This window comes from Mixophyes fleayi, chromosome 9 (assembly GCF_038048845.1).
Source record: "Mixophyes fleayi isolate aMixFle1 chromosome 9, aMixFle1.hap1, whole genome shotgun sequence".
NCBI classification, from domain to species: Eukaryota; Metazoa; Chordata; class Amphibia; order Anura; family Limnodynastidae; genus Mixophyes; species Mixophyes fleayi.
This window is the reverse complement of record NC_134410.1, coordinates 126,954,495-126,981,891: the sequence shown is the minus strand read 5'-3', so window position 1 is coordinate 126,981,891 and position 27,397 is coordinate 126,954,495. Positions and strand designations below refer to the sequence as shown.

At 42.6% G+C, this 27,397-nt stretch overlaps 2 protein-coding genes across 4 annotated transcripts in view; one reads left to right on the top strand and one right to left on the bottom strand.

Annotated features, from left to right (window-relative positions):
- The first annotated feature begins 247 nt into the window (after positions 1-247).
- RAB14 (RAB14, member RAS oncogene family) lies at positions 248-21,622 on the top strand. The gene is made up of 9 exons (XM_075185674.1): positions 248-413; positions 15,169-15,225; positions 16,052-16,110; positions 17,237-17,290; positions 18,085-18,262; positions 18,538-18,604; positions 18,855-18,942; positions 19,035-19,065; positions 19,761-21,622. The coding sequence occupies exons 3-9, from the start codon at positions 16,059-16,061 to the stop codon at positions 19,936-19,938; spliced, it is 648 nt and encodes a 215-aa protein (XP_075041775.1). The 5' UTR covers positions 248-413; positions 15,169-15,225; positions 16,052-16,058; the 3' UTR covers positions 19,939-21,622.
- A 541-nt stretch (positions 21,623-22,163) lies between these two features.
- Positions 22,164-27,397, bottom strand: part of CNTRL (centriolin) — a 48,511-nt gene continuing 43,277 nt past the window's right edge. For all 3 annotated transcript variants that reach the window (XM_075185670.1, XM_075185672.1, XM_075185673.1), the window contains 6 exons: positions 26,700-26,840; positions 25,762-26,022; positions 24,065-24,127; positions 23,522-23,713; positions 23,136-23,195; positions 22,164-22,418 (listed from right to left, as the gene is read on the bottom strand). In XM_075185670.1, the coding sequence (XP_075041771.1) occupies positions 23,136-23,195; positions 23,522-23,713; positions 24,065-24,127; positions 25,762-26,022; positions 26,700-26,840 (717 nt within the window). In that variant the 3' untranslated portion in view covers positions 22,164-22,418. The remainder of the gene's footprint in view (positions 22,419-23,135; positions 23,196-23,521; positions 23,714-24,064; positions 24,128-25,761; positions 26,023-26,699; positions 26,841-27,397) is intronic.

The following is a 27,397-nucleotide window of genomic DNA, read 5'->3' as shown; positions in this document are numbered from 1 at the left end:
GACACTCACTCACTGTGGCCCCTGACGCTCACTCACTGGGGCCCCTGACGCTCACTGACAGGACGCCGAGTGACTGGAGCGCAGCAGCCAGAGGGTTAATAGTTCAGTGACGTCACGGTTTACCGGCCCGAACCACGTGACAGCCCCATCTGCGTCTCGTGACCGTGCTCGTGCGCAGCCTGCTTCTGCTGCGGTTGGAGCGCGCGCCCGAGCAGAGCGCCCCGCCCACCCTCGGACCCCTTGGGAGCGCGCCGGGAAACCCTGTGCAAGCGCCGCCGCCATCTTGGAGAGAGAGAGGGAGGAAGAGAGAAATCCGGAGGAACTGACAGGGAACGGCGCACACCCAGCGGCCTCTGTACCGACACTGACACAGCGGCTGCCGGCCCGTCCTCTCCGTCACTGCGGCCTGACAGGTGAGGGTGTCCCCGGGCGATGTGTTCCTCCTCCGTGTACCGGCCCGGTCCTCGGTGTAATGTCCCTGACCCGGCCTTAGCTCCATGTCTGTCACCGTACCTCATTATTATCTACCTGCTCCCCAACATGGCCGCCATCATCCAGACTGGGTGATATCACCTCAGTATAATGTACCTGTACCCCCAACCTGGTGATATCCCCTCAGTATAATGTACCTGTACCCCCAACCTGGTGATATCCCCTCAGTATAATGTACCTGTACCCCCAACCTGGTGATATCCCCTCAGTATAATGTACCTGTACCCCCAACCTGGTGATATCACCTCAGTATAATGTACCTGTACCCCCAACCTGGTGATATCCCCTCAGTATAATGTACCTGTACCCCCAACCTGGTGATATCACCTCAGTATAATGTACCTGTACCCCAACCTGGTGATATCACCTCAGTATAATGTACATGTACCCCCAACCTGGTGATATCCCCTCAGTATAATGTACATGTACCCCCAACCTGGTGATATCACCTCAGTATAATGTACCTGTACCCCCAACCTGGTGATATCCCCTCAGTATAATGTACCTGTACCCCCAACCTGGTGATATCACCTCAGTATAATGTACCTGTACCCCCAACCTGGTGATATCCCCTCAGTATAATGTACCTGTACCCCAACCTGGTGATATCACCTCAGTATAATGTACCTGTACCCCCAACCTGGTGATATCCCCTCAGTATAATGTACATGTACCCCCAACCTGGTGATATCACCTCAGTATAATGTACCTGTACCCCCAACCTGGTGATATCCCCTCAGTATAATGTACATGTACCCCCAACCTGGTGATATCCCCTCAGTATAATGTACCTGTACCCCCAACCTGGTGATATCCCCTCAGTATAATGTACATGTACCCCCAACCTGGTGATATCCCCTCAGTATAATGTACCTGTACCCCCAACCTGGTGATTTCCCCTCAGTATAATGTACCTGTACCCCCAACCTGGTGATATCCCCTCAGTATAATGTACCTGTACCCCCAACCTGGTGATATCCCCTCAGTATAATGTACCTGTACCCCCAACCTGGTGATATCCCCTCAGTATAATGTACCTGTACCCCCAACCTGGTGATATCACCTCAGTATAATGTACCTGTACCCCCAACCTGGTGATATCACCTCAGTATAATGTACCTGTACCCCCAACCTGGTGATATCCCCTCAGTATAATGTACCTGTACCCCAACCTGGTGATATCCCCTCAGTATAATGTACCTGTACCCCAACCTGGTGATATCACCTCAGTATAATGTACCTGTACCCCAACCTGGTGATATCCCCTCAGTATAATGTACCTGTACCCCCAACCTGGTGATATCACCTCAGTATAATGTACCTGTACCCCCAACCTGGTGATATCCCCTCAGTATAATGTACCTGTACCCCCAACCTGGTGATATCACCTCAGTATAATGTACCTGTACCCCCAACCTGGTGATATCCCCTCAGTATAATGTACCTGTACCCCAACCTGGTGATATCCCCTCAGTATAATGTACCTGTACCCCAACCTGGTGATATCACCTCAGTATAATGTACCTGTACCCCCAACCTGGTGATATCCCCTCAGTATAATGTACCTGTACCCCAACCTGGTGATATCACCTCAGTATAATGTACCTGTACCCCAACCTGGTGATATCCCCTCAGTATAATGTACCTGTACCCCCAACCTGGTGATATCCCCTCAGTATAATGTACCTGTACCCCCAACCTGGTGATATCCCATCAGTATAATGTACCTGTACCCCCAACCTGGTGATATCCCCTCAGTATAATGTACCTGTACCCCCAACCTGGTGATATCCCCTCAGTATAATGTACCTGTACCCCCAACCTGGTGATATCCCCTCAGTATAATGTACCTGTACCCCCAACCTGGTGATATCCCCTCAGTATAATGTACCTGTACCCCCAACCTGGTGATATCCCCTCAGTATAATGTACCTGTACCCCCAACTTGGTGATATCCCCTCAGTATAATGGACCTGTACCCCCAACCTGGTGATATCCCCTCAGTATAATGTACCTGTACCCCAACCTGGTGATATCACCTCAGTATAATGTACCTGTACCCCAACCTGGTGATATCACCTCAGTATAATGTACCTGTACCCCAACCTGGTGATATCACCTCAGTATAATGTACCTGTACCCCCAACCTGGTGATATCACCTCAGTATAATGTACCTGTACCCCCAACGTGGTGATATCACCTCAGTATAATGTACCTGTACCCCCAACCTGGTGATATCACCTCAGTATAATGTACCTGTACCCCAACCAGGTGATATCCCCTCAGTATAATGTACCTGTACCCCCAACCTGGTGATATCACCTCAGTATAATGTACCAGTACCCCAACCTGGTGATATCCCCTCAGTATAATGTACCTGTACCCCCAACCTGGTGATATCCCCTCAGTATAATGTACCTGTACCCCAACCTGGTGATATCCCCTCAGTATAATGTACCTGTACCCCCAACGTGGTGATATCACCTCAGTATAATGTACCTGTACCCCCAACGTGGTGATATCACCTCAGTATAATGTACCTGTACCCCCAACGTGGTGATATCACCTCAGTATAATGTACCTGTACCCCCAACGTGGTGATATCACCTCAGTATAATGTACCTGTACCCCAACCTGGTGATATCACCTCAGTATAATGTACATGTACCCCCAACCTGGTGATATCCCCTCAGTATAATGTACCTGTACCCCCAACCTGGTGATATCACCTCAGTATAATGTACATGTACCCCCAACCTGGTGATATCCCCTCAGTATAATGTACCTGTACCCCCAACCTGGTGATATCACCTCAGTATATCCTCCCAGCCCCCCCCCAACCTGGTGATATCCCCTCAGTATAATGTAACTGTACCCCCAACCTGGTGATATCACCTCAGTATAATGTACCTGTACCCCCAACCTGGTGATATCACCTCAGTATAATGTACCTATACCCCAACCTGGTGATATCCCCTCAGTATAATGTACATGTACCCCCAACCTGGTGATATCACCTCAGTATAATGTACCTATACCCCAACCTGGTGATATCCCCTCAGTATAATGTACATGTACCCCCAACCTGGTGATATCACCTCAGTATAATGTACATGTACCCCCAACCTGGTGATATCCCCTCAGTATAATGTACCTGTACCCCCAACCTGGTGATATCCCCTCAGTATAATGTACCTGTACCCCCAACCTGGTGATATCACCTCAGTATAATGTACCTGTACCCCCAACCTGGTTATAGCACCTCAGTATAATGTACCTGTACCCCCAACCTGGTGATATCACCTCAGTATAATGTACCTGTACCCCCAACCTGGTTATAGCACCTCAGTATAATGTACCTGTACCCCCAACCTGGTGATATCACCTCAGTATAATGTACATGTACCCCCAACCTGGTTATAGCACCTCAGTATGTTCTATCAGCTCTACTCCTGTCATAATTCCTTATTAAAGTGTCCCAGCTCCCACACCTGGCTCTCGGCATCCTTATGTAAGAACACCTCAGTGTATATCTCTGTTACCCCTCAGTTTGGTCCTGATCCACCCATTTCTCCCTGCACCCATCCTGAGTGATACCACCTTATTATATTGCACCTGCTCCCCTAAGCTGGCCTGAATCTCCATGTGTATTGCTGCCAGGCCCAAGCTCCTCCATCATAATGCTCTCCTCCTTGTTTATCATATATTAGTGCTTTATGCTGTACGTCTCAAACTGCATCAGTCTTCCATATATCTGTGCACCCCTAAAGCCATTCAATTTCAGTGCTCTCTTTGCCGTACATCCTTCCTCTTTTATCACTCCTTGTCTGGTAGATAAGGAGTTAAATCCATCATCTCTATTGTGTGCCCTGGAGGTGGGTGACATGTATGGTTCCTTATTTTTGCCATCTGCATACTGTCCTGACCCACCTCAATGCCTCCAGCTCTTTGTCTGGCCTATGAAGAGAGAACTGCAGGGTACAGGGATGTCCCTGGCTTTGTGTTTGGGGGCTGACAGTTTCCGGAAGTCAGATCCCGTGATCTAGCTCTTGTTTATTCTCCTGTGTTGCCGGGTAGTGTCATTCCCAGCAGGGGATCAGTGCTAGGCCAGAGCCTGTCACCACCTCTATCTCCAGGGCCGGGTGTGTGGTTTTCCAGTGTGCTAACATCCTGTGTCTTCTGGTCATTAACCCTCCGAAAGATCCAGCCACTCCTAGTATAACAAGGGAGGACAATGCAAATGCATACACCAAGTCAGTGAAAGGGTTCCACCTGAGATTTACATGCGGCTTAGCTCTTTGCAGCAGCGTCTGCGTGTTCTTACTCCACATATAAGGCCTCAGTAAATGTCTATCTGGGAAAAGGAGTCGACCCCTTTGTCTTTTTATAAAACCGAGCAGTGTAATTTGGGAGGCGGTGTTGAGATGTAATATAGATTTTGTAGCTTCTAAAGATGTTGTGCAGTGAACACTGCTCTTTTACTGAAGCCTACATGAATGTCATAAATATTATAGCAACTATGCGTGCCTGGGAGTGGTGGGGGGATCCTGCATTAGTGGCAAGTAACTCACTATTGTCTTTTCTATTCTTGGTTCCATTTTAGAATATGATCCTGGCCATAGTTTTCATAGTTTCTTTATTGCTTTCTTGCATTAATCATTACATTGTACTTTATTACATGTTTAGGCCACACAGCACGTTAGAAGCGTATGAAATATACCACCCTTTTTTTTATTCCTGCTTGGACAGTTACTACTTTGTGAATGTAAAGATGTTTCACTGCGCTGTGAGTTTGGATAACATACAGAATGGTACAACGGCATATAAGGTGATTGTGATACTGATGTACTGTTGTTATTTTATACTTACAGTGGAACATTAGCCTTTTTGCCATTTCTGTGCAAGTCTATAAATGTATATATCAGTAGTTATAATATTTATATTAGTAGTGCAATAGTTTATTTGTTTATTTGTGAGACTTAAAGTAAAAAACATGAAACTGTAGAAATGAAAACAATCATTTTGAAACTTTATGTACGGATGCAGTTCTGAGTTGCCTGCATGGAGGACAAGCGAAATCACAGAAGATCTGTTTACAGAAATAATCCTGATGTGTAAACAGTTGAAAGAGGCTAAAACACATTCTATTGTATCGTATACATTGCTGCTCACCAGTGACGCTGCATTGGATAAACTTTCACAGAGATATGATATGGTAGCATGTAGAGCAGGCCTGTCCAACCTGCGGCCCTCCAGGTGTTGTGAAACTACAAGCCCCAGCATGCTTTGCCAGTAGACAACCTGTTGACAGCTGGAAGGGCATGCTGGGACTTGTAGTTTCACAACACCTGGAGGGCCGCAGATTGGACAGGCCTGATGTAGAGAGTAATTTCAACAGCCATGTGTTTTATTCCTAGTAAAACTATAAGCTGTTGACTATGGAAGTCATAGGCTTCTGTCATAGGCCGCATTCTCAGTGATGTCACTAGTTCCTAGTCAAAGGATAGGTTGCATTCACGGTGATGTCACTGGTTCCTAGTCAAGGGATAGGTTGCATTCTTGGTGATGTCACTGGTTCCTAGTCAAGGGATAGGTTGCATTCTCGGTGATGTCACTAGTTCCTAGTCAAAGGATAGGTTGCATTCTCGGTGATGTCACTGGTTCCTAGTCAAGGGATAGGTTGCATTCTTGGTGATGTCACTAGTTCCTAGTGAAGGGATAGGCTGCATTCTCAGTGATGTCGCTGGCTCCTAGTGACGGGATAGGCTGCATTCTCAGTGATGTCACTGGCTCCTAGTGAAGGTGTAGGCTGCTTGCAATCTGTGCACTTTGTAGACGGCCATGTGGGCAGAAGTGTTCTGTGAACTTATTAAAGCTAAATCCTGGCCACCGTTATTACGTCTTAGAAATCTAATTGAACATAAACAAGATGTTTGTAAGTGCTTGGATAGCCATTTGAAGAGCGTATTTTACATCTGAAAAAGTTGTCACCAGGCCATGTTGTTGTGGATTGGGATATTTTAAACCAGTAAGAGAACCTTATCCATATCATTTGTATTTTTCTGGGAGTAAATGGTTATTTTAGTGGTTTTAAGGTTCCCATACATGATGTGATCTGGTCAGTTAGGTCGTTTTACACCTAATTCACTGTCTGCATGGGCGAATATTGAATGGGTGGTTGTAGATGGGGTCATTGTCCGACCACCCTATTGTAGGTGTGTTGTCTATATACAGTCAGATGTGACTGGTGTCTAGTGTTGGTTCTGGATATGTTGTTGCGGCGTTAGATGCCAGCGTTCAGAAATGAGTAGTATACACCCGTCTGTTACGGATTACTGCCAGTGCATGGCAACAACACCTGAGAAAACAATTTATTTTTTTTACAAGGTGTTATATCTTGTTTCCATGGTACAGTGGGCTGCTAATGGTTCAGCTGTAAAGTTAAAGTGAAATTAAAAATTCTGTTGCCTTTAATGCCTTTCGGTTTACTAAACTGTGTAGTAGTGTCAGACCTGTACAACCGTTCTACCTGCTAACCTTTTTCTATTCACATTGCTAATAGCTCTGAGTACATATAGTCACTGTAATGAAATGCTGGGGGTGATTTATGTATTGTTTTGTGGCCACCTGTCCTTTTAACAGTTCTGCAGTGCGAATCATCACAATCTTACACAAGTACTTTTAAAATGTGGCGATTTTCTGACATGGAAACCTCAGTGTTCTCAAGAGGATACACTAGCCTGGCATAACATGGAAGCAACAGGGTTTGTGGCTACATTGTTGTGCCATAGTGATTCTACTGTCAGCTAGAATACACCGATCAGCAACAACATTAAAATCACTGATAAGTGAAGGGAATTACATTGATTATCTCGTTACAATGGCACCTGTCAAGGGGTGGGGGATATATTGGGCAGCAAGTGAACAGTTACTTCTTAAAGCGAACGTCTTGGAAGTAGGTAAAATGGTTAAGCGTAAAGATCTGAGCCACTGTGATGAGGGCCAAACTGGGTCAGAGCATCTCTAAAGCGGCAGGACTTGTTGGTGGTTCCCCGTATGCAATGGTTAGTACCTACCAAAAGTGGTCCACAAAAGGGCAGCAAGGGAACCAACAACAGGGTCATGGGTGCCCAAAGCTCATTAATGCACTTGGGGAGTGAAGGCTAGCCCGTCTGGTCCCATCCCACAGAATAGCTACTGTAGCACAAATTGGTGACAATGTTAACGGTGGCTATGATAGAAAGGTGTCAGAACACACAGTGCATCGTAGCTTGCCACGTAGTCACAGATCGGTTGGGAGTGCCCATGCTGGCTCTTGTCCACCTACAATGGACAGAACTGGATCATGGAGCTTCTTCTTTTAAATCATGTGGACGGCCAGGTGTGTGTGTTGCTTACCTGGGGAAGGGGATACACTGTGGGAAGAAGGAGAGCTGGAGGAGGCTGTGTGATGCTTTGGGCAATATTCTGCTGGGAAATCTTTGATCCTGGCATTCATGTGGATAATACTGTGACACGTACCCCTTACCCAAACATTGCCATCAGGGAATACTGTTGCCATGAAGAGGTGTACTTGGTCTGCAACAGTGACCTCTTTCAGCAGGATATTGCGCCCTGCCACACTGCAAAAATTAAGGAATGATTGAGGAACATGACGGTGAATTCAAGGTGTTGACTTGCCCTCCAAATTCCCCAGATCTCAATATGATCGAGCTTTTGTGGGATGGAAAAAAACAATCTGAGCCATAGAGGCCTCACCTCACAACTTACAGGACTTAAAGGATCTGCTGCTAACATCTTGGTGCCAGATACCACAGGACACCATCACAGGTCTTGTGGAGTCTATAACTCGACGTGTCAGAGCTGTTTTATCGGCACAAGGGCGACCTAAACAATATTAGGCAGATGTGTTTAGTATTGTGACTGATCGGTGCATATCAGTATATAGTCTTATCCATGCTATAGATCACTGAGGCTGCCTTTGTGACCTTTTCTCTAAAGTGATGTTTCAAACTGTGTAACAATAAAATATTTAAATTTGATATTTTCGCTAGTTACAACCCAGGTTAAAGTACTGGAAAGTAGCTCCGACCCTGTTTACACCCTGAACTTATGTATTGCATGGCTTGATTTTTTTTTTTTTCCGGCTTTGATGGCAATTAAAGCTTGCTGAGAGCAGAGTAACTATATAACATTACATCTATTAGCACAAATCAGTGTGTGGAAACATGGTGTGAGAGCACGTTGTGCTTTACGTGGTGAACCAGGCATCAGGAGAAAGTCTTTAGACAGTCATGTGCCAAAGATAAAATGTCTCTTCTATTTTGCACACTTTACTATACCTGATAAGCTTAAAGCAGCGTCTTTGGGTGTATATTTATTGGTCTAGTTGGGGGGGAAACTAGGCTAAAAATAAAAATAAATAAAAATAAAAAAAAAATATATATATATATATATATATATATATATATATATATATATATATATATATATATATATATATATATATATATATATATAAACAATTCACAAGAAGATACAATCGGTACTTCACTTAACAATCCGGTTATAAAAAGATATAGTACATAAAAAACACTCCGTACAGGTGGCTGCCTCACACCCAAAGACACCTGATGCTCGGTCCAGATATGTTAAAGCAAAGTGCAAAACACAGGATGGGTGCCTAATAGTGTATTGTTTCCAGGTAATAGTCCTATATGCGTAGAAACATGCGCACATTTGTATAAATCCAAATGGAATCTTCTTTCCTGCATAATAGAAAAGGGGAAATAAGAAATGTTAGGAAATTTTATTTCCACTTATCTACTATGCAGGAAAGAAGATTCCATTTGGATTTATAAAAAGTGCAGAGGAATCTCTATAAAGAACACACAATAAGATACAGGTAAGCCCATATTTTTGGTAAGCTTACTCACAACTGGAGTGTGCAGTGTGGTGGTGGGACCCACAGTGGTTATAATTTAATACGTTATTACGCTGTGTTCTTTCTGTTTCCCTGATCTATGTGACAAGTCCATATGTATAAGATTGGATCGGACCTGCGTAATTATCCTGTTGATGTGCACATGTTTCTACGCATATAGGGCTATTAGATGGGAAAAACAATACACTATTAAGCGACCATCCAGCATTTTGTAATAAAATTATATATATATTTATCTTTTATTTTACGGTTTCTTTTTTTTTTTTTGCATAAAAATTTGGATTTTTGGGTTGTAATTGTATCTTAAAAGATCGCAGTTAATTCTTGCCACCGTTTTGAGTATCTTTCATCCAACCTAATGTGTTTGGAGTGTTTTGGGACTAGAATGAGACCAGAGAATATGTCCTGGCGTCATCTTGCTGGAAATGTTTTTTGGACTCTAGATAACTTCTCATTAGGAAAAATCATTAATTGGCTGTTAAATGTGCATGTACATATTTGCTAACCTTCTGTTAACATTTCCTTATTATAAACCATCTTTTATGAAATGGACAAAGCCTTGTTACTGCAGAACAGTCGCTGCTTTCTTTCCGTTTTGCATCATATTGTATATGTTTCACCTGTTAGAAAAACAATTCTCTGTTCTACTTTTAAACAAGAAGATATAGATATAGATATAGATATAGATATATAGATATATAGATATAGATATAGATATAGATATAGATATAGATATAGATATAGATATAGATATATATACACATACATACATACACGCGCGCGCTATCATTTTGGAGGCACTCTAACCTCAGATGTGGGACACTGCACTGTCTACAGATGAGTGATTTTTCCTACTGTGCTGTCTATGCAAGTTGGCTGTCTCACTTATAATACAATGCCCCTTTAAGCTGCAGACAAGGTGTTTAGTGAAGTTCTAAAGAAACCTATCTATATAGAGTTTCACAGAACGACATTCTGTAACAGTGGCTGCTACAAACCGTATTTAGGGGGTCACCCATAGTAGCAGAGTACTTGTTTTGTTTTCTAAACGGCTGGTGGTATACTCCTGTTGCGTCCGTTTGGAACACTGTATTACGTTCCTATTTTATTGTCTCTTTGAACCTCTACAATTGTTCCTGTTGTCTTTACAGTTAAGGTCTCCTAAATGTCTGTCCTGTTCCTGCCCTGCTTCTGTCTGATCCAGTCCACATATTTATTGCTTATATACCGGTTCTGACTCCCCTCTCCCACTAACACTGGAATCGGGCTGTGGATGATTCTACAAAGTGACCGGTATAATTGTATATCTGCATTGGGGTTTCCACCAACATCTGGTTATGTCTGCATGGAGGTGCCTATCCAACTCTCCATTGCATCTTTATATTGTTCACTTCAATGTATTATTGTCACTTCTTCTTAAGGCCACACAGTTGAGGAAAACTGAGCATATGTAAAAGGATACAAGAGGTAAACATAATGAATAATATGAATAGCCCTGCTCATCAGCTTTTACGTCGGTGTTCTCCCCAGCACCTATTTCCTGGGGGCTCCACCCGGCTGGTTTTACTTGCCACCCGGCTCTTTGAGCCCAACAAAGTCCTATTTTATAATAGAATAAACCATTGTTTCTCCTATTAGAACAGGCACTATGTGAGCACTGCAGCCAGCAGTGTGTGTTAGACCACACAATAACCTCCAACATTGTTCAATATTATTGCAAAGTATTAGAACTGCCCCCACCGGGCTACTCAATGCATTCCGGCTGGCAAAATTTTCTGGGGAGAACACTAGTGGGAAAAAGGCACAGCTGAGACAGAGAAACAAGTGTGGCTCTGTGTGGAGATTGGGTCAGCAGTCGGGGTCTGCCACTGAGAGTAGTATGGATGAGTAGAGCTGGTGGTGAGCATTTAAAGACTTGGGGGGATAAGAGTATGATCGGGCAGGATAGAGAAGACTTGTCGGCAAGAGAGTGGTGATGATCAGAAAGTACTGGAAGGAGGTAGGTGCGGTGGATGTGGAGCAGCTACAGAGGATGATTAGTCTTGCTTTGGTATTTAGGATAGATTAAAGCAAAGACAGATGAATGAAGGGTTGCAGTATTTGAGGTGGGAGATGGTGAGAGACACGATAACAATTTTGCCTGCATCTTAGGCAAGAAAAAGTTATTTTAGAAATATTTCTAGTAACGCAACGCCACCGTGAGAGATCTCTGTGACATAGTGCAACGGACAGGGTGACACCAGGCCTGGGAGACTGCGGAAATTGTTGTGAAGGTGACCTGAAGAGTATTTGCCCATATTTCCCTTTTCATGTTATGTGTTGGGCCATTGGCTGATGAGAATGAAGCTGCCATGTTATGCTTCTGTACATACTCCTCTGTCCACATCTCAGGCCAGTGTTAACCTGTTGTAACTAAACTAATTTCTCTTAATGAGGATCCTTGTGGCAGTCCCTGGTGGAGGCACTTGCCATTGAGGATAGGAGGGGTGGGAAAAAAAGCTTCAATCCTACTGTGACCTGATGGGCTTACACTTAACACTCTCATTTTCTGTGGCGTTCCTTAGGGGGTGCGTCTGTCCACCATCTGACAGCATCCCTAAAATTCACAAACGTGGAATTAAAGTGTGTTTAAAGCCCAAAAGTGGATCAGGCGTACAAATGAGCATTATACAAATCCAAGTGCACGTACGGGTTTTAGAGATATTTGTATATGTTCTAAAGTTTGAAAAAGTGGCAAATGTGTAGCGGGGGGGGGGGGGGGGGGCGTTCGGGCAAAATTATATTCAGGGTTTCGGACCATATCTTTGCAAACTTGCCATTCGGGGCTTTGTTGGGATGAGGTGCATTTAGACTGGATTGACTGTCAGACAATGCGGCCCCATTGTATAAAAGGAGAAATTTTCAGGATAGTCTTTGTACTCTGTATAATAAAAATATGAATTCTATTTCCTTAATGAAAGAGAAGAGTTTTTACATTAATAGCCAATTTTTTTTTATCTTTAAATAAGCCATTTAGTTCAAAACTATATATTTGCATCCAGAATAAATACTTTTTAATAGAATATGATGTATACATGTATCAAGGGCATCTTTAAAAACATTTTCAGTTTCCTTCCTGTTATAGAATATCCCTCTGTATGTTCCAAGAACCTTCTGCCTGGTTAGTTTAGGGAACGTTGCGATTCTCTCAGGTCCATCCATCTCTTATCATAGTGTATTGTAACTGGAAACCTTAAACCATTTTATTGTGGTCACTGAGGGATCAGTCATGGGGCAGAGTAAACATGGATCACAGATATACACACACTGTGGGTTCTGTCTCTTCTCCTGTGTTACATGACTGCTGCATTGTGCACAATTGTGTAAATTGCAAGATGACACTGGTCTTAGGATTCAGGTCCTTGTCCTGAAGAGCTTACAGTTCTTTGTCCCTATAACTGTCAGACCGTGAATAAACTACAACCTATTTGGTATGGTTAATTTCAGTATAACCAGCAGATTTTAATTTTGGAGTACATTGAGAAAATGTTTATTATTTCTGTTGCTATATTTTATTAGTGAATATCTGACATGCAGTTTTGAAAGATCCATAATATAAATAGTACTGCTTGAGTAAACGCCTAATTGCTATGTACAGTTAATATTACACACAGAACTATTGAGAAAATACATAACGTTCTTCGTCATTACTGCTTTAAGTTATATAAATTAGCTGTTGTAGACTGTTCTATGACTGTAATATCATGTGATAATTCAGAGCCAATGTACTGAAGCCTGGCAGTGTGATGCCACAGGAAGTTTCTCAGGAGCATGCTCAGTGTGCACATCACATGGGCTGGCCACACCCTCATTAATACTACTGTATCATTGCTGCACAGAATGTATTTATAATTTATTTATATAAAATCCCCATATTATGCAACTCTGTACAGAGAATATGTAATCATTCACATGAGTGCCAATGAAGCCGATTAACCTACCAGTTTTTGGAGTGTTGGAGGAAAACCGAGCACCCAGAGGAAACCCACGCAAACACAGGGAGAACGTACAAACTTCTCACACATAGGGCCAGGTCGGAATCAAATCTATAACCTTCAGATACATTTTTTGTGCAGTTGTGTGATTGTGACGGGTGCTCCTTAATGTCTGTAAAATATAGTTTTTCAAATATGCTTCCAAAAAAGATCCCTATCTATTCTGAGAGTAATATATAAAATTGGTTTAAGTCGCCATTATTTGTTTTACTATTCAGTGAGAGTGGTGCGTCATGAAGATTGATCCAAAGGGTAAAACTGCAGGCTCAGTCTTAAGTGACTATTAATGGCAATTTTGTTTTATGCTGTATTGTGTAAAATTAATATCATGTAGTTGAAATGCATTTGGCTTAATTGCGGTATCGTCCCCACTATATAATAACAATGAAACTAGAGCTTTATAAAGGGACATTGCTTTTAATCATCCTATGTAAGGTTTGTTTTCTGAATGAAATGACAATAGCTCCGTCTGAGAGGGAATTGTTCCAAAACGTATTGTTTTCAGCCTCGTATTTGTAATATGGGTAAAACGCATGAAAACGGGTCCTGTAGACGCGTTTTACTGATGCGTTGCACTTTCACCGATACAGCTAATGCATAGTAATGGGTGAGAAACTGGTTGTTACAAATTGTGCAGAGGTGGGAACAAGCCCATAACAAACGTTGGTTTTCATGTGTTCTTTAGTGTCTGACAATCCCATTACATAGGATAGGTGGGAACGAACCCTTAGTAGTGTTTATAGTATACGTTAAAGAGACAGGCTCCTTTGTTTTGTATAGTCACTATTTAGTATACAATGATGGTGTCCGTAAGGATCCGCAAACTCTTGCATACGATTGTTCTCATCAGTGGTAACACTCTGAAACAGCCTAGAACGGCTTCTATTTAAATTGTGAAGCACACTTAAACTACTACTGGGAATTAAAGGCATATTAAACCAATTCTAAAGGCTTTCTCATGTATAAAATATTGTACAGAAAAGCGGTGTACGCTGTGTGATGGGTCCTACTACAAAAGACCGTTGAAAAGCCCATTTATTATTTACAGTGTCTAGCGTGTGTTGTCCACGTGACGTCTGTCACAACGTATGTGTTGCTAGGTGAGCTTAGTAAATTGTGGGTCCCACCGATGGCTCTTTACCATCCCCTTCTGTTGACATTACCCTGTGACGGGCCACCCAATGTTAGTCTTTTTACATTCTCTTTTTGTTATTTGTCCACTGTGCAAATTATGGTGTTTTTGAAAATGATGGATACTTATAAAATCTCCATAATCCCCCGTGTTGACCATCACAGTTCCCTTTTTACCTGTCTGCCCCAGGTAACCAGACGTTCAACCCGGAAATCTATTGTAAATACTGGCTACTTTTTCTCGCCAAACGTACTTCTACTAACATGCAATGACATTAACGAAAGTGCACCAACATACATGTCTTGTCTTGTCTCAATATCTCCAACGCGATATGCGCCTGTCACCCACACATTACCTGCTCCCATTCCTAGTTATAGGACCCTTCAGTTTGTTACACTGGGGAGGTGCTTAGTATGAGGACACTTGTCCGTGTGAGGTCTGGATCTCTTTTCTACTATATTTAAATGTCATCTGAACATATATGATGCAGATATTGTGTACCACCATTCAAGTTATCATACATCGATCAGCTGTAATTTATATATTTGTGTTTTTCCTCCAACAGGGACCCTTAGTTGAAGTTTGTGGTCATCGATCCTGTTTGCTCCCTGTCATTTAAAAGGTAATCCAGTTTTTTTACTTGCTCTCTGACCTTTCCATGACAGTCAAGATAGAGAAGATACAAAAGGAGGTCACAATGGAAAATCTAGACCCAAAAAATGCAGACGCCCGTGTTTTTAGATTCATTGAGCCAAGGAGAGTTACGTACCTTGTTGCATTATTACTACACTTATCAGTGTTTGATAGTGTGTAGTCATTACTAATGTGTGGTATGTTGCAATTATATTTTAATGGTTCCAATGTTCTCCGCTAAACTTTTGTCTTTATAATGTTTTTTTATTGAAGTATGTTTATATTACATTTTGTGTTCATATACAAAAATTAGAAACGATCCATATGTGTTTCCTTTTGGGTTTTAAATGTCCAATTTCTGGGACAGATACTGCAAACGTTTCTGTTTTCCAAATTGTATCCATGTATCTTCTAAACCCGTTAATATTCTTAATAAACAAAATACCTGAGGGAGTTTCTGCCAAATCTGAAGATACTCAGCATTGTCACGTGTTCAAATGCAGTTTGGTATAAGCAAGTGTCATTGATGATGTGCCCACAAGGGGGCACTGTGTTATTCCCCTCTGCAGATATTGGGTGGCTGTGCAGTGTGTGAGATGCCTCTTATGGTGTAAATATGCAGAGGAAGAAGCCTTTCTATGTTCCCACATGTGTACCTGCAACCAAATTGCTCCTTACTATATAATGTAAAACGTACAGAGCTAGTCACATGCATTGTGATTAGGTCTGAACTGTATGTAAAGTGATTAATTCTCCATTAGTCAGAGCAGCGAGATGTCCAGAAATCATCATTTGTTGTGTTATCTCCCCTGCAGCGCCATCATGGCCACCGCACCTTACAATTACTCGTATATCTTCAAGTACATCATCATCGGTAAGTGTCTGCAGTCCAGTATAAGATCTGTTGTCTGGGCTCCTGTGAGGAAGGTCTCTGAATATATGTATACATATATAATGTAAGTGACTTGCAGCAGCCCCATCCATTGGTCAGCCAGTTCCTGAGACTAGGTAAAGCCTGCGCCCTTCTCTGCATCCTGACCCCAGGATGTCACATGTGGTATATCATCATATGGCATGGTGCAGTGACTTGTATACGTGTTAGGACTCTCTGAGGCTGGAATTTGGGGTGTGCCGCACATGAGACAGGAGGGAGCGGCAGGATGAAATAGCTTCAGTGTGTGATGTTTGTGAATGAACTTCCACAACGCTCCCATTGTAATTCATGCTATGGGTGATTATATATGAGAAGCAGAGAGAATGTGGAGTAATGACACATGGTTGTTGTTACCAGGATGTACTATACCGATTCTTGCTCACCCTTATATAAATGTACATCTAGCTTTGCAGGACTCTTTGGTTTGTATTTCTGTTTCATATGATGTGTAAACAAGTGGTGAGGTTTGACGTGATCAGAGGTCATCCCTCCCATTGCTACAGTGTTACTATGTGAATGTATATAGTGTTCTACTATGAGATGAGGTTAGGAAAAATCTGCTGCATCAATACCTCCCAGGGCCCGTCCATGCACACTGTTCTTTTTAGAATATATATGATGAGCTTTCATGTCCCTGATATGTTAATAAAATGCCTCTCCATTCACTTGAATTAAATTATAAGTCTCAGTGATGTCACTGGTTCCTAGTGACTGGATAGGCTGCATTCTTGGTGATGTCACTGGCTCCTAGTGAAGGGATAGGCTGCATTCTCGGTGATGTCACTGGCTCCTAGTGAAGGGATAGGCTGCATTCTCGGTGATGTCACTGGCTCCTAGTGCAGGTATAGGCTGCTGCAATCACCATGAGACAAGTGCACTTAAGGGGTTTTTTCTTGGAAGCAGCAGAGCAGTTATTGTGTATGATTACTGAATAATGTAACATGGAAAAGCCATCCGATAAACCAGATGCTTTAATTACTGATAGAGTAGACTGTGCTGTAGTAATGTATTATGTAAAAGAAAACCTATTGTGTGATTAAACGTGGCTGTGTCTGGTCTGTTACAGGTGATATGGGAGTAGGGAAGTCTTGCCTACTGCACCAGTTCACAGAAAAGAAATGTGAGTGTTACTTTATCATTGATGTTATTGTGTAAACGTTATGAGGGGTTATAACAATAGGTACCAATTCCTATATGTCCTGCAATCAGCACATATTGAGCCCCCTGTCAAATGGTCGTCTAGGGACACTTGGTGGTCCGGCTCTGTAACGTTCAGTGGCTCATGTTCTGTCTACCATAATAATACTGCTGTATACTATGTACATGTAAGAAGTGGGGCAGTCAGCTGCTTTGTAGCAATTTATCATTTGCTCATGGCTTGCTGAGGTTTCTCTGCACGTGGAATACTTACCCACCACTTAAGATGCTTTAAATATCTTGTTTGGGGGAAAAAAAAAAAAGATTCCGTCTTTTTCCCCTGGTGTATTAAAAACAGACAAACAAAAAAATAAACCCACAAAACATTTTTTTTTAGTAACAAAATAAATAACATATACTGTGGTACTCCCAGGGTTAGGTGCTCACTTGTGTGTATGTATATCAACTAATCCACACAGAATATTTCTACAAGGCAAGTTTGGCAAGCTCTCAGTCCTTCTGTGTCTGTTAGAGAAGCTCCTCCCTCCTTACCTGGTCCCTTTTATAGAGGTGTTACAGAGCTTGGTGGACACATTATGTAGAAACACTCCAGTAGTTGTATAATATTCAGCTCCGTAATACACAGCCAATTATATATGTTAATGTCATATAGTGGCTTTACTTCCCCTTTAATGTCTGCTGTGTTCTAGTGTGTCCCATTTTTGTGTCTATTCAGTTTCAATAACCTAATCGGCTCCAATCTGTTTCCTTCACCAGTTATGGCGGACTGTCCTCACACAATTGGTGTTGAATTTGGTACTCGGATAATTGAAGTTAGTGGTCAAAAAATCAAACTGCAGATTTGGGACACAGCGGGGCAGGAGCGGTTTAGAGCTGTCACTCGAAGCTATTACAGAGGAGCTGCTGGGGCACTTATGGTCTATGATATAACTAGGTAAGTGCATAAATATATATAGATATATATTCAATTATGCTGGTAGAAGCCAGAGTATAATCTTTCATAAAATATATAATAATTTGCCCTTTGTATAAAAAAAACTCTGTTCACCTTGAATGTCTCTAAAAACGCTTATAAATTGTATATAAAACGTTTCCCTGTATACTTGTATAGGATTTGAAATAACAAATGCAGCCATTTGTGTGTGCGCTGGTCAGAGTACATGAAGAAACTCGCTCCTTCCTGTACTAATCTCCCCAATTCTCTTACAGGAGAAGCACGTACAACCATTTAAGCAGCTGGCTGACGGATGCACGGAACCTCACCAATCCCAACACTGTAAGATTATCATTTTATATTCGGGTGTTATCTGATGATAAAGTGTCAGTATGCCTGGGGGTGCCCCAAGTCCATCTTCTAGGATTTGCTTCATGTGCTTATTACCCATGAGCTAAATCCGTGCCCTGCACTAATATCACAGGGAAGCCAGAATCCCTGGTAATTCCCGGCAGAAGATGGTCACCCGCAGGACACAGATTGGATGTGGCGTTTCTTCAGACAGTAATCCGGTTTTCTCTCTCCTGCATAGGTTATCATTCTTATAGGCAATAAAGCCGACCTGGAGGCCCAGCGCGATGTTACGTATGAGGAAGCAAAGCAGTTTGCTGAGGAGAACGGTGAGTTGGGGAAACATTCTCGCTCTCCTATAATGACGCGTCTCTTATTGTTGGTGTAATGATAACGCTGTGTTTCTATATCTTTCTTAAAGGTCTCTTGTTCCTTGAAGCAAGTGCAAAAACGTAAGTGAGACTTTCTAATACACTCCCCTCCATGTGACGGGTCCTCTCCCCTCCTGTATGGTGCATGTTGCTTTCCTTTAATACTCTTGGGGGTGGATATAGTATTATGTAGGATGGACGTCTTATGACATCTCAGGGAATTGTTTAACACTTTCATGGATTTAATGTCTGTACAGAGTGGGCTTCCTTTTTAGTGATGTTAGAATATGTTCTCCTACATAATTAAACAAATATTCTACCACACAATGGCCTCAACTCCATAATCTTTACATCTGTATGTAATTGTCTGGTTCTTGTAAATTAAAGCTTTAAAAAAAAGTTTTCACTCCAGTACATAACAAGAACAAGTCCGCACCTCAATTTACTATAGAGCCCAGAGGCAGATCTCCTGATCGTTGTATAGTTCCAGTCTGGTGCTAGGGACTGAGATCTCTGGGGAACAGGAAGCAAGGGGTTAAAACCGAGGTCCAAACATTGTTCAATACCAGTTTACTGTTGGACGCGCAATTTCCCTGAGTAGCCTCATCCATTCTCCATAGAGACCCATTCTAGCAGCTCCCCGTTCATTGAACACTGTTTCCTGGTCAGGTCACGTGACCCAGCTCTGGGCACATGACGCACATTTGAGGGCCTTAATCTAGGAGAGTGATCCCAGCAGGGCTGCGTAGCTGACCGGTCCGTTCTCTCCCGCACAGAGGCGAGAACGTGGAAGATGCCTTCTTGGAGGCCGCCAAGAAAATCTACCAAAACATCCAAGACGGAAGCCTAGACCTGAACGCTGCCGAGTCCGGAGTACAGCACAAACCATCAGCACCCCAAGGCGGACGGCTAACCAGCGAACCCCAACCCCAGAGAGAAGGCTGTGGCTGCTAGTGACCAAGATGGCTGTTTCCGACCTGTACTCCTCTGTCTGTCTCGAGCAGTATTTTTTTTTTCGCTGCCCCGATATCTTCTGTATATCCTACTGGTTTAAATGAAAAAGGTGGGGGAGGGACTCTGCTAAGACGACAGTTTAACACATTACTAAACTGCTACGTAACTATAGATGTATTCAGGTTATCAAAGGCAAGTCAAGTAATAAACACACAAAACCTTCCTGCATGGTATAAACTGTAGAACTTTTTTTCTTCTTTTCCCTTAATCGTCTTTGTGATGTCGGCAATCCATGATTTACGTATAAACACCGAGGCCGGACTATGATTTCATCCAGTCTAAGCTCCTCCTGGGATTTGTCCGATTCTGTTCTCCCGTAGCCAATAGGTTCATTTGCTGTGAATAACGTGGATGATGAGGGGATTCCCTGTCTGTGCGGTTTTGTTTAACCCTTTCTTTCTGCTAATAACGGGTGGGTTTTGCTACATTTGCTTCTGTCTTAAGTTTTCAAAGGAAACAAATCTGTCTTTTTTTTTTTTTTCTCCCATTGTGCTCGAATAGCTTCAGTTTTATGAAATTCTATCCTTCATGTAATGCGTAAATATGTAAAAAGATGAAGCAAAACTGAAGGAGCCGATCTAATATTGACATACATTCTGTGTATATGATTTTAACGACAATACATCGAATCGCTGGCATTAGGGTCCTAGGAAATTCCAGTCTGTACAGTGAGACCACATTAGATGTAAGCGCTCGGACGCCAACGTATACGCATCTACTTTCAAATGTCCCATTGTTTTGCACTGTGGTTTATACAGAGCGGTTTTTAGAGATCCCGTTGTGCAACGAGCAGTGTGATAATGTGTTTGTTTTTTTGGGGTCCGTAGCTTTTTTTTTTTTGCTCTGCATTTCCTGCCTTACGATGTATAGAAATGTAAAAGGCTGGGTGACTATTGCACATATTTTTATGCTTTCTTTTTATTTTTTCATCTGTTTGACGAATTGAGATTCCGCTGCTTTTACAATTAACTTTGTGCGTTTTTAACACTACAGTGGGATGGTTTTTAAAACTTTAAATGCATTTTAAGCGATTAGGATCTTTTGATTATTTTTTTTTTCTTTCTGATGTGGGGACATGATCAGCGGTTGGTTCTGATGTATCGTGTTGGTAACTTCTAGATTTTCCTTTTTAAGTATGTTCTGGACATTTGTGCTGTAATTTAAGGCTGTCATAGTCTAGGAGCCAACAGGTCCTTAGTGTTAGCCAGGACGAGGATCTTTACAAATGTCCCTTCAGCATGATTAGCATCAAATAGGCATGTTCCCTAACATTAACCAGCTAACGTTAAATTAGAAGCCATGCTACAGGCACCCTGAGAAACGAGAGCGTCGTACAGCGACGTAACTGGGAGGTGAAGGCTGGCACTTGTTATGATTATTAGAGGCGTCTACGCCTCTGGCCATCAGAAAAGAAGATACGTGTCGTGCAGGGACCACAACCTACCCACTGCTAAACTTCTCGTCTCCCCCCACGTTCCTTCAGTTACAGGGGGGGAGGGGGTCACTTGTTTATATCTGTGACTAAAGGATTTCCTTGGACTGCTGTACTTTTTCCCTTGATGTAACAAAATGCTATTAATCTAAATATTTGTAAATAAAGTACCTGTATCTAGATAATTTATAACTTGTTTCATTATTTTATTTCTGGCTTTTTGGAGAGTGGAAGCTGGATTGTGATCTCTGATTATGTCGCAGGCGACAGAATGAAGTTTGGTTCCTTTCTATCTGCTCGCAAATCTGGTGTTTGTCTGATATATATCACAAGGAGAGGATGTTATAATACTGGTGTATATAATACCTGTCTCACACAGTCCCTTAGTGATTGCTGCTACCTGTGACAAGATCTGATTAATTTCCCACTTTTCTTACGTGAGATTTCTTATACAGAGTAATTCTGGGCAGTTTTATTACTTGTTTGTTTAGTCCTGTGCAGCTGACAATGCGTTTCCTTTAATGTTATGCACCAAAGTTCTTTGTAATTTGTTTATATAGCGCCAATCATTACGCAGAGCTGTACAGAGAATGAGGAGTTCTGCACAATCACTGACCAATAGGTTAGTTCAGTTGCACCCAATCTAAGAAATAATGAAACCATAAATATATAGGAAGTGGAGCCAAGTCTGACCTTTAAAAAGGTAAGTTTAGAAAAATAAAAGCCACATCCATAGAAGAAATGTATGTATTTATATATAAAAACTTAGTCACATACAAAAATATAGTTCATTTGTGGGAAAACTTGCAAATGTATAATAAATTATTATATACATATCGGTGCATGTCCAGAACTAGCTCTTAGAGCAGCCGCATGTACGTGGACTGATGGTGTATGAGTGATACGGATCATACAGTCTGAAATGCTGACAAAACCTTGTATGAGATGTCTCCATCTGCTGAGTAATGTTCAGAGAAATCACTGTCTCCTGAAATACAAACATGACAATCTTCTGAGTCTGTATATTCATGCATTAGATGAAGGTTTCGGATTAGGAACTATACAGGTTACATATAACATTGCAGAAACTGTGGGGCCCTTTAGATCAGTGTTTCCCAAATCCTGTCCTCAGGGGCCCCTAACAGTGCAGGTTTGTCATATCTCCTTCCTGGAGCACAGACATAATCATTACTGACTGACACATTGTAATAGATCCACATGTGGTATTGATTATGAGACCTGATAACCATGCACTGTTAGCAGTACCAGAGGGCAGAATTTAGGAAACTAATTTAGCAACCAATCAGCTTGCTTTATTTTTTTTAAACTGCCCTAAATGTTGCTGTTTTTATCCGTCGCCACACAAATCGTCTACCAGCCGCTGGTCACTGTTTGCTGCACTTCTGTAATACAGAGGTCAGCCCAGCAAGTAACTACAGGGGAAACCTTTCCCTCACTAGTACCCCATGGAGCAGATCGGTTCCTCTCCTGCCACCTTCATTCATTTTATAAATGTTACAGGAAGACCCCAATATCAAACTAAGGGGACGTCGCTCCTACTGCCCAATATAACTTGTATCTGGAGTCATTGGAGAAAAATTCCATCACAATTCTGGAATAAATAATATACAATACATGAATCTGTCTGTAATTAGAGTGTTAGCTGGGCAGGGATCAAAGGGCTCAGACGAGTAGAAACGCTTACCTAGAGCATGTACTCCTTGTGTACACCCTGTGGCTGGATACTGGAACTTGGTTTAAAGCTCTGAAATATAAGAACATTTATTGTTCACTTATGTTCCAGAATAAATAGAAACTGTATCCATACTAAAACAAGGGGAATATTCTGTACAGCACGATGTGTCTGCAATGGCCACAAAGTGTTGATGTTCTGGCTGAAATCTCAGCTTGTTTTTATTAGCATTCCCCATCAGTGAGGAGAAAAAAAATGAGCGGAGATTCCCTACTATACGGGGCAGCAATTGAATTTCCACTTATGACTTTGAATAGAAAGACGTTACGGAATGGAAACTGTTTCTGTATACAAGCCAGAGAGACCCCCATAGGGGGGGCGATGAATACACCACTCACCTGGGTGGGAAGGATGCCTGAATCTTCGCTGGAGAAGTTATGGGAGTGGAGCGGTGAATCAGGTGATGTGTTACTGACCAATTCATCCAGTGCATCCACCCGTCTCTTCAGGCTATGTAGACAGCCCTCCGTCTGCTGCCGACCTCTCCTGAGCACGTCTGCTTGTTTGGACATCCGCTGGTGGAGCTCTGCCTAAAGATGACCACATTCATTTAGACACTGGCTGTAATAACACCTACTACAACCAATTTACTATTAAGGACACCTTAATACTTTGTACTTATCAGATTGCAACAAAGGGTCTACAAGTTGGCTACCTGCTGCTGCTGAGATAGACCTCTAACACAACACCTGCAGCTCTGGGCACTGTTCAATAGTCTTTCCACTGCCTGCCTAGTAAAACATTGGGCTGATCCTTACAACCTCCGCCAGTGGTATATAAAGATTTTAACACCAACTCTTTCACTGAATTCAGACGTTGCCTGTAGTGGATGTGGCAAGATTAGACCATTTCCTCTCGAAACCATTTTAGGGGACGATTACCTTAAGTCTATCCTCGTGCTGCCGTAGTTTTTCCCGCAGAGCATCTCCCCTCCAATGTTCATCCTGTAAAGTACAAGCAGAGACTTCACCAGCGCTTCCGCTACAGACTCTGGTGCATCTATCAGATACTGATCCATTTATAACCTTACAGCAGATCTACGACATTTGATTTTCAGACATGTGAAGATAACGGGTTTATCTGGGACATCATCATCATACATTTATTTATATAGCGCCACTAATTCTGCAGCACTGTACAGAGAACTCATTCACATCAGTCCCTGCTCCATTGGAGCTTACAGTCTAAATTCCCTACTATAGACACACACACCACACATGGAGGGAGGGACTAGGGTTAATTTTTTTATTGCAGCCAATTAACCTACCAGTATGTTTTTGGCGTGTGGGAGGAAACCGGAGCACCCGGAGGAAACCCACGGAAACACAGAGAGAACATACAAACTCCACACAGATAAGGCCATGGTCGGGAATCGAACTCATGACCCCAGTGCTGTGAGGCAGATGTGCTAACCACTAGGCCACTGTGCTGCCATGATATCCAGGGGTGCGTACCCAGTACCTTCTAGAGATCCTATAGTCACCAGCCATATGCAGTTAGGGTACAACAGTAAATAAAGGCCAGGCAGGTTTACCACATAAGCTAGTGGGGTTAGCAACAGATAAAGTAGTTCCATTCATTGGAATGTCCCGACTTGCTGAATCCCCGCCGCTTGGCCTGACAATCTCTCTTCTACCAGCACAGTAGGAGTCTAGCCCCTGTTAAGTCATGCTGGGGTTCATATCGGGCTGAAGACAAAATCAACAACAACTTTCCCTGGCTCCTGCTCTATCCCCTGTAGTTTTCCCACGCTCCAGGGGCTGACCCTTCTCATCCCAATGTATCCCTTGGTCCCCTGCTGAGCTGACACCATGGTGTCTGGCTACAGCCAATGGGAACATGCATAGGTTAAGGGGCAATGTCAAAATGAATAAAGTGACACTCCCAGTATTAACCCCTCACACACTTTTTCAGCCAGAACTAGAGCTCAATTGATCAGGACTTCTGGTAGGGAGGAGAATTCAGCTACAGCCCCCCTCCTCCTGTAATTTGTAACTGGACTCCACCCAATCCTTACCCATAATACACCTGGTTTCAATTTAAGCACAATGCATCCCTGCAATATCAACAATATACATTTTTACAATCAGTAAAACATAGTGAATAAGTCTATATAGGCATGGCTATAATGTCCCCCTTATACACATGTAATGAGACACTGCACTCATACAGGACTATAAAATGTACACATTATACGCCATGTTTTGTCAGGAACAAGGGACAGGCTGGTTAAAGTGATATCAAACTCGTATCATCACCTAAGGGACTAGAGATGACCAATGTCTTGGTCAGGCTTGGCTAACCTGTGGCACTCCATGTGTTGTGAAACTACATGTTCCAGCAATAAGCTGCTATATATTTGGCAAAGCATCCTGGAGCTTATAGTTTCACAACACCTGCAGTGCCATAGGTAAGCCAAGCCTGGTCTAGGTGAACAGTTTCCCCTGCCACCCAGTAGGCACCGGAAGAGGAAGCTGGTCAGGTTCCACTAGAGAAAATACCTTTGAAGACATCAGTACTGTGTACAAATAATTACAGCATTATAAACGTGTAACAGCCAAACCCGGGCTTCACTCACCGTTAACCGACTTCTCCCCAGTGTGTCCTGGGAAGTGGTGTTTGCAGAGAAGGGAAAGTTTTCTTTCAGACTGTCCAGCTGAGACTGCAGACTTTGGTTCTGTTGTAGGACATCTCCCACATCCTCCGCCAGCTCGTCCCCATCTGCACAGTGGAGGTCTTGGAGGCTGCTCTGGATCTCCATCTTCACTTGGGCTTTTAGTTCTCTCACAGCTTCATTCACCTCCAGTTGTCTCCTGTCCAGTTCTTCTTGACTCTTAAGCTACAAATGGAAATAACCCGTTACCCCGACCTCTGTACAGGAACGAAGTTACGGAGCAGCTCCAGAAAATGGACTTGTGTTCATAACAATCCACAATTACAGTTCTCAACATATATCGATGATTAGACCTGGTCTGAAAAGTGCCTGGAGCTCTATGTTGGATAATCTACTACTGGGAAAAACATTTGGGGCTCTCTCTAGATCACACCATCTATTAGGTTCTTAAACGCTTCTCTCCCAACAAGTCACATCTTGTAGACCATCCACTAGAGGACTATGTTCAACCATCCCATTCATACTCCCAACAGGTCATGCTATCAGGATTTCCCAGTGTGAAAACTGCATCAAGGCAGCAGAGAATAAACTAGGAAAACATGTCGTGTCGGAAACACGCCGAAGGGAAAGGTGGAGCTGCAGCCTCACGTTTATATAGCAGCACCTTTTTCACCAGAGGTCTAAACGTCATCTTATGTGTGTAAGATTGGTTGCTCTACGGCGGTAAATTAAATAGTTATTCGCGAACTGCAGTGAAACATTGGCCCCAAGTATAGAAATAGTGAGTGGGAGTAAAGATGACTGTATTTTTAATATAAAACGAATAGTGATTATGTTGCTAATATGTAACTGGTTATAACTGATGACGCCATTACTAGATGCGATCATTACAGATAAATCACCTCTTGCCGTAGAGCGGCGTGTTCCGCCTCCAGGAGTTTCAGCTCCTTCAGAAGTCGCTTAGCTCTCTCGTGGTTGTCGTAAGCGGCTTGTTCCACCAAAACGAGCTGCTTCTGCAAGTTGCTGTTCTCCCGTTTCTGCTCCTAAAATACGGACAGGAGCAGGGTTATAAACACCGCTTGGTAACTAGTAAAAAGGATCACAACTGTATTCAGTGGCCCTGTCTTCTATTTTTATGGGTGTGATTCCTTGATCAGCGCTGCCATTGGATACCATGTTAGCCAGAACATACATATCTATATATAGTAGAAGTTATCCCTTTAGGAATATTTATCATTAAACATGAGTATGTAACATAATGCGGGCAGCATCTGCTCTGCTCATTCGCAGTTTTGTATAATTTCCTATAGAAGTCCAGCTAATAAAGTAACTGATGTGACACAGACTCCGAGCGATGACTAAGAGCGCCATCCCTAATGGGGACAGTGTTCCATGCATTCTGTGTAGAATATAATTATAAGAGGACCCGGGAGCATTGAAGGAAGCTGTGACGCTGCCACAATTACAACATTACAGACAGTGGAAGCAGCTGGTCTGGGACTGATTGAAATAAATTGAATTTGAAGCAGGATGTGAGGATTCCGACCATTGCTTGTTCCAATATCTATGACAGAGAGAGGGATGAGAAATACATTACAGA